Source organism: Gadus macrocephalus, chromosome 17, assembly GCF_031168955.1.
Source record: "Gadus macrocephalus chromosome 17, ASM3116895v1".
Classification (NCBI taxonomy): Eukaryota; Metazoa; Chordata; class Actinopteri; order Gadiformes; family Gadidae; genus Gadus; species Gadus macrocephalus.
In genome coordinates, this window is record NC_082398.1 from 13,063,517 (window position 1) to 13,071,732 (window position 8,216).

General features: G+C 48.4%; 1 protein-coding gene across 1 annotated transcript; it reads left to right on the forward strand.

The window, feature by feature from the left end:
- Positions 1 to 4,794: 4,794 nt before the first annotated feature.
- On the forward strand, positions 4,795 to 8,195 carry LOC132445598 (acetylcholine receptor subunit beta-like). The gene is made up of 3 exons (XM_060035685.1): positions 4,795 to 4,928; positions 7,502 to 7,635; positions 8,056 to 8,195. The coding sequence occupies exons 1-3, from the start codon at positions 4,856 to 4,858 to the stop codon at positions 8,110 to 8,112; spliced, it is 264 nt and encodes an 87-aa protein (XP_059891668.1). The 5' UTR covers positions 4,795 to 4,855; the 3' UTR covers positions 8,113 to 8,195.
- The last annotated feature ends 21 nt before the right edge of the window (positions 8,196 to 8,216 follow it).

Below are 8,216 nucleotides of genomic sequence, written 5' to 3' on the forward strand. Positions count from 1 at the left end.
AGCGGGGGGCGGATCTGGGATATATCTGGGACAGCAGTGATCCTCTGTGTATTTCCGGCTTGCGTGTGCTTGGCGCGTGTAGCTATTTTTGTGTGTGTGTGTTGGGGAGGGGGGGGGGGGGGGGGGATACTGGCCAGCTGCATCAATAGGTTGTGGACCTGTCTTCCACTGTCTCTACCAGAAGACACACACTCACACACAGTGGCGGACTCAGGGGGGGGGGCAGGGGGGGCGACCGCCCCCCCTCGTGGCTCAATGGTTGAAAAAGCGCGCTAAAGTGCCCTTCAAGAGTGTCGAAAACGAGAGGAAAATTCAATGACGTGCCTTACCCGGGGATTCCACCGGACGCGTTACGGCAACGTTATGGCTGCGGCACGTCTTGGCCGCGACTTTGCCCAGCTTGCATTTCCACCGGGCGCGTTACGGCAGCGCAACTCTGCCTTGCGAGCCAGCCGTATTCACGCGAGATCACGAGATCCCGCGATAATCCTAAACCTAATGTACTCACCTTCCACTCCCAAAACTACTGCAATTAAATGCCAGGCTTTGTCCTTTCTGACATTGTTCTTATAAAAATGATGATTTGAGACCCTTTGATTGATTGACTGCTGACCTGGTGCCACCGGTCATGACGTAATAATGTTGGTGTTTTATTTATTGTGTTTTATTTTGAAAATTGATGCTCTATGGCTTTTACTTTTTCACTTCCTGCCCTGATCGATCTGCTCTGTTGAAATTGACGTGGTTCAGCAACGGCTTGCGGCAAAAATAGAAATGCTACGGAATGATAGCGCTGCGGCACGGCGAGCCGCTCCTGGGACGTTGCTGAGACGTTCCGCAGCCGCGCCCGGTGGAAATGGTCTCATTGATTAGAGTGGAACCTATCTGCTGCGGTGACCGCGGCCAAGACGTGCCACAGCCGTAACGTTGCCGTAACGCGTCCGGTGGAATCAAGCCTTTAGTGAGTGCCCTTATAGTCCCCTTCTGCCCGTCTGATGCCCTTTTAGTGCCCCCTTTAGTACCCTGATAGTGCCCTTCTGCCCGTCTAGTGCCCTGATAGTCCCCTTCTGCCCGTCTGGTCCTTCTAGTGCCCTGATAGTCCCCTTCTGCCCGTCTGGTGCCCTTCTAGTACCCTGATAGTGCCCCTCTGCCCGTCTGGTCCTTCTAGTGCCCTTCCAGTGCCCTTCTAGTGCCCTTCTAGTACCCTGATAGTGCCCTTCTGCCCGTCTGGTCCTTCTAGTGCCCTTCCAGTGCCCTTCTAGTGCCCTTCTGCCCGTCTGGTCCTTCTAGTGCCCTTCCAGTGCCCTTCTAGTGCCCTTCCAGTGCCCTGATAGTGCCCTTCTGCTCGTCTGGTCCATATAGTGCCCTTCTAGTGCTCTTCCGCCCGTCTGGTGCCCTTCTAGTGCCCTTCTACTAATCTGGTGCCCCTATGGTTGAAAAAGTGTGCTAAAGTGCCCTCTATGGTGGTGAAAATGGGACAAAGTGCCTTATTGGCTGCCCTTTACACGTGAACAAAAATGAATGAGTGCCCTATAGGTTGCCCCTGATGATGATGATGTGCCTTCTGGAGCAAGAATATGGCAAACCGAAAAAAACATGTTGTGGTTAGCTATTGCGGTGCAGACGTTCCTCTCTTTGGTAGCTGACGAACGGGGAATGCGAGGCGTTGCTTTCATGTGGCGTCGCCATGACAAACAGCTACATCGAGTGGTACTTAAATCTCCCCTGGATAACGAAGCAAAAAGCGGATAAAGAGTATGTCAGTACCCATAGTGGAAAAGCGCAATTAGATGCCAAGTTAGAAAAACTTAATATTTTCAGTTTGCATAATCCATTTAAAATGTATATAAATTTTTTGAGCGTTCAAGATCATTCAAGTGTAGGTCATTTCATGCAAGAGAGACGATAATGGTCAGCTATCACCTCAACATGAAGGAAAACTTCCTTAAATGTTTCCGTAGCTGGCTGTCAGCGGTCAAAGACTGTATGGAAGCGGCAAATTGAATTTTCTCCAGTCTAATTTTTACTTAAATGTTAGTCAAGATGAAAGCAGTAAGATATCCTCCTTTCTTTGGCTAAAATGTGAAAGTGCACAATGATGTGAACAACTCATTTTGGTGTTTATAAAGTCACTAGAATAAGGGGAAACAGTGTCTTTGAAGCAATTTTTTTTCTGGGGGAGGACCCCCAGACCCCCCCTTTAAATTATGAGCCCATCTATTCATTTAAGTGCTACATGGAGATGTAACAAGTGCCCCGAATGGGACCTTCAAGGCAGCGCTTGCTAAGGTTAGGGGATAGGACCTTGCAGGCAGCGCTGCCTTTAAGGCTCCGTTGGGGCAACAAAACACCATCAAGTTAGAAAAGCCACTGTGTCCGCTGGTGGGGCCCCATGTTGTCCAGAATGTGCCCTTTTTATTTTTTCGCCCCTGCCCTTCAAACAGTCTGAATCCGCCATTGCTCACACACACACACACACACACACACGGCACACAGATTGATACACACGCACACAAACACTTTGGACACCTACGCTAACGGAGACTCCATTGCAGTGCATGCTGACACACACACCCTCACAGTGATGCGTCCGTTAAGCATGAACACAAAGTTATTTACCTAAAGAGTCACACACATACTTGATGCACCCCATCCTTTTTGCATTAGCTGCTCAGGAATGCCATGCGACACACACCTGTCCTCGTCTACGTGTGTTGAGCCGAGCCGGGGTCCGGGGGGGTCTTTGGCTGCGTTTGTGTTCACACCTCCTTGCTGTCAATCTTAATCAAAGAGATTGTGAGTGACGATGGAAGGAGTAGAGGAACCGGTGTTGGATGAGTCTGTTGTTGTATTATTTTACTTTAACATTTAGGGGGTTTCGGGGAGACGCTTTTATCCAAAGCATCATTCATTCACACATTCCGACGGCGGAGTCACCCATGCAGGGCGACAGAAATTTCGTCAGTAGCAGGCAGGGTGAGGGGTCTTGCTCGGGGACACCTCGACACTCAGCTAGGAGGAGCCGGGGTATCGAACTAGCAACCTTACAGTTACCAGTCGACCCGCTCTACCTGTTGAGCTCCTGCTATTATTAATTAGCTTTTCTTTCAACCTTTTATTTATTCACAGGGAAGTTTTCATGGAATCTAACATCGTGTACCACAATGACTAGTTATACGTATACTGTCAAATGGAGCTAGAGGAGAAGAGTTGGAGGGAGAGGGATGCAGAGTAGTGAGGAAGTTCACACCGCTTTCAACATTCCCATACATGTTTGCGGAATATATCCCTTTAGCACTGTGACTTACGGAGCTATGTAGTGTTGAGCTGTTGTTTGGCGGAGGGCTTTGGAAGACTGAAGAATGGACCGATTCAGAGGACCTCGCTGGGACAGTTTTAGACTGTGTTCAGGAAAGCAAAGTAATCTGTCTGTCACTGTTTCAACTGGCTACAGTCAAAGCATGGGTGTTTCGGTTTCAAAACTCCTTCTCAGGTTTACACAGGAAAGACCATCATTACAAGTAACAAATTGAAAGTTAAACCGGTCTTCCGAGTGACAACAAAAAATCTGAGTTCACCAGTGGTTAAGAAGTGAAATCAATAACGCGTTGTCTCATTTTACGGGCGTAAACTTTTGGTTGAGGAAGAGGTGTACAATTCGCTTTCGTTCGTTAACTCAATCAAGAGGGAAACGGTGCCGCTGAGTGACTGCACACTGCAAAGATACATAATAAGCTCAAACACACACACACACAAAGCTCACTCACTCACTCACACACACACACACACAAACACACATAAAGCTAACCCACACACACACACAAAGCTCACTCACTCACTCATACACACACACATAAAGCTAACCCACACACACAGACACACACAAAGCTCACATACACACACACACACAAAACCACACATGAAGCACACTCACATACACACAAACACACACAAAGCTCACTCACACACACATACACATACACACACAAAAACATAAAACCACACGCGAAGCTAACTCACAAATGCACACATACTCAAAGCTCACACACATAAACACAAAGCTCACTCACACACACACACACACACACACACTCAAGGCTCACCACACACACGCACATGGAGGAATTGCTCTCATTGTTGGACACAGAGTCACTGGGTGAACAGACCCAGCCACCGGCCAGCCGCTCTGAAACACAGTCCCCCCCCGTGGCTCTTTCTCCCACACACATACTGAGAGTCCCCCGCACCCTCCGACCCCCCCCCCCCCAGGGCTGTCTATCACAGTGTTCCCGATCCCAGGTTGGTGAGCGCTAACAGGTGTAGCCCCCCCATCCCCTCCACCCCTCACTCCCCCCCCACTGACTACAAACACATTCCTCCCTCTCCTCACTCCACAAACGGACCCTGTTCTTTTTTTCTCATTCAGGAGAACGAGAGAAAGAGGGGGGGCGTCACCCCCCCCCCACACACACACACACACACACACACACACACACACACAGCTCATTCACACACACACACATAAAGCTGACATGTACACACACACAAATAAATGCACGTACGTGGTGCAAATTCACCAACAGGAAGCAAGGAGGGGAATGTGTGTGGTTGTGGTTGTGCGTGTGCGGAGGAGACCAGCATACATTTTGGAAATACTTCTCCGGGTCCTTGATGTGCCCAGCCCCCCTCCCCTTCCACTCAGCCAGGGGGGGGTGTTTCCCTGAGGTGAGCTCGGCGCTGGGGGTGGGGGGGGGGGGGGGGGGGTTGAGGCGGTGGACTGTCTCCCAGCGTTGGGACAGCACAGAACAAAGTCACATGGTGTGGGAGTTGGAGTGGCGAGCGAGCTGACACACGGATGGCTGCGAAGATGGAGGTCAGGATAAACTGGCTGGTGGTTCTGTGCGGCTGCCTGTGTCTGGCCCTGACCGGTGAGTGCCCCGGTTGACCGTTTTGTTACCATTTTGATTTCATTCAGAGGAAAGACATGCATGTTGTGGTTTAGGTGGTTGTTTTTCTGTCAGGGGTTTGGATATCGGCCGGTGCTCTGACCTTTGTCGTGTCATTCCGATGCAAAGAAACGTATAACATTGTTGTTTATTCTTCGATTCGATTTTAAAAGCGTTCGATGAAGAGATGCGTTAGACAGGAACAGGAATGTGAGGGTGTTGGACACTGAGAAAAAATAAGGTTGGAAACAGACCAACTTCTTTAACTTTGACCACATGACCCTGTGTGGGTGAAAACAAACGTTGCCCTCAGCACACCCTACCACACTCCAGACAGTCTGTTCATGGAGTTCCTACACGCCCTGTGTCCCTTCTCTGCCCGTGTCTCTGTCGTTACATTCCTGTGTTCTAATTCTTACAGAATGGAAATGTGTTCAGCGTTAAAATGTGCATTCAAGATTTTCTTTTTTATGATTATTTCTAATGAACTGCTGTGATTTATCACAGTTTATTCTTTAATTTAATGATGATTCTTCTAGTTCTTCTCAGCTTGAGGACAGTTCCATAAAAGTTACATATGCATTTATACAAAACATAATTAATGAGCTAATTAGGCCGATATGAGTAACATCCAAATGTTACCGATATCCAACAACAACTAGACATGGCACATGTTTAAAGTTTATATCATTTTATGTCTGAATATAAATCAATAATTTGCATTTTGATCAAAGAAATCAGTTATTAAAACAAGAAGATGGCCGCGAGGAGGGTCAACCTTCAGCTCTTTAATCAGGATGTCCAGTAATACATCTAGGCTTTGAAAAACGATAAGGCGGAAGTCCTCAGACTTTCTTGGTAACATTCATGATAATCACATTAGCACTGCATTGTTTGATGACGCAGTGCTATTCTGGGTCGGCGAGCAAACAGATACAAGCCTCTCTTTGATCCTCGTCCATATTGATGACAGCTCAGGCCAAAAGCACACGCTATCAGCCTATTTCCTCTCTCTCTATCTCTCTCTCTCTCTTTATTTATCTATATAGAGGAACAGAAGGCAAGGCAACATACGTGTCAAGTATTCGTTTTGCATAAATGATCAAATTGTTTGTCGACGCCGCACCTTTTGTTTGTCTGAAATAGGTTACAGTGACAGTGTTTCTCCCTAGCGTCACAAACCAAGGAGATACACAACAAAACCACAAGGACCACAATGTCCGCACACACAAAACGCCGGCTCTCATGGAAATTCCCTCCCACTCTTGTTGACAACAGGGCAGTATAACTCCCCGTCTGTCAGTTTGAGATTCACACATTTCTTCTCACAGCGGCTGCTGTTGATATTTTAGACCCAAGGGCTGACTCTCACAGAGCACAACTCAAGACCTTTAACTGTGGCAGGAGCCTGGCGTTTGACTGGCCTCAAAATGGGGTTTGACCAAAGCTGTAAAGCCACACGAATCATTGGAGCCTTTTTATTAGGCACCAATGATTTGTGTGTGAGAGGAAAGCTTAAGGAATGAAGAAGGAGCTTTTGATTGGACAGCTCATTTAGCCATGACTGAGTCATTATGTGTCAAACATATTCATAAAAACTATTCTCCTTTGGAAAAGTAAATAGTTTAGGATTGTTTTCCAAAAGGTAAATTGTCCTCAAGAGCACAATATCAATAGTTATCTTAGTGATCATTATGAAAGTTTTCTATTGATCTTCATCCCTTGTTCCAGCATTTGTATTTAGTGGTAATCTTACAAAACCAGAATAATATATAAAACAGTATGTGTTGTATATTATGTCTCAATTTAAGTATTCTATCCACTGCATCAACTCCCTCATACTTTACCTCCATCCTCTCCTCCATCAACCATCCTCTTCATCATCTTCTCTTCTGCTCATCAACCTCTTCCTTCCTTCCCTTTCCCTCCTTTCCTCCTTCTCCTCCCCCACTTCATCTTCCCCATCGCTTCCTCTTTGTGCACTCCTTCTCCAACCATGCCTCCACTTGAATTCTCTCCTGCTCCCTCCATCCTCTTCATCGTCTCGTTCCTCCTTCTCCTCCCTCTTCTTCTTCCCCTTCCTCCCTGCTCCTCTTCCTTCAACATTCTCTATCGGCTTTATGATCTTCATCAAAAACCCTCCTCCTCCTGCTCCTCCACCTCCTACTCCTCGTCCTCCTTCGTCTCTACTTCCTCCTCCTTTTCCCTCTCCTCCATATCCACCTTGTCCTCCACCTCCCTCTCCTCATCCTCCTTCACTTCCTCCTCCTCCACCCCCTCAACCACCTCCTCTTTCTCCTGCTCTTCCACCTCCACATCCTCCGCCATCTCCTCCGCCATCTCCTCCCCCTATACCTCCCCCCCATGCACCTCCTCCTCCCCGTCCTCCTCCCCTCCCCCTCCTCCTCCCCCCTCCACCTCCTCCTCCTCCTCCTCCTCCTCCTCCTCCCCCTCCACCACCTCCACCACTCCTCCTCCTCCTCCTCCTCCTCCTCCCCCTCCACCACCTCCACCACCTCCTCCTCCTCCTCCTCCTCCTCCCCCTCCCCCTGCAGGAGCATCTGAGACGGAGCGGCGCCTCCTCCAGAAGCTCTTCACAGACTACAACCTGAAGGTGCGCCCGGTCATCAGCTGGGAGGAGAAAGTGATGGTGCGGGTGGGGATGACCCTGTCTCAGCTGGTCAGCCTGGTAGGGTACCACACACACACACACACACACACACACACACACACACACACACACACACACACACACACACACACACAACTGGACGACCTGGTGCACATTCATGGGAATACACACTCACACACCAGACACAAATACACACACAAATGTTGCCCTATATGTTTAATCAGGATTGTTTCTACACACACACACACACACACACACACACACACCTTTATCTCTCCCACTTACATACACATGGCACACCCACAAGTGAAACTTGTCACATACACAAATGCACACACTCTGGTAGCGGGGGCCATGGGGGGCTCAATTGATTGGGACTGATTCAGCAGTCCAATCATACAGTAGCAGTAAACTAATCTGTGTGTGTGTGTGTGTGTGTGGTGTCGTGTGTGTGTTTTTGTGTGTGTTCCCATCCAGAATGAGAAAAATAGCGAGATGACAACCAACGTCTTCATGAATCTGGTAGTCCAATGAAAACATTGATCTTCCTCTCTCTCTCTCTCTCTCTCTCTCTCTCTCTCTCTCTCTCTCTCTCTCTCTCTCTCTCTCTCTCTCTCTCTCTCTCTCTCTCTCTCTCT

Excerpts from the sequence above, each read along its gene's own strand:
- LOC132445598 (XM_060035685.1), top strand. The coding sequence starts at position 4,856 with ATGGCTGCGAAGATGGAGGTCAGGATAAACTGGCTGGTGGTTCTGTGC. Across the intron at positions 4,929-7,501 it reads CCTGTGTCTGGCCCTGACCG|GAGCATCTGAGACGGAGCGG; the intron begins GTGAGTGCCCCG and ends CTCCCCCTGCAG. Across the intron at positions 7,636-8,055 it reads TGTCTCAGCTGGTCAGCCTG|AATGAGAAAAATAGCGAGAT; the intron begins GTAGGGTACCAC and ends GTTCCCATCCAG.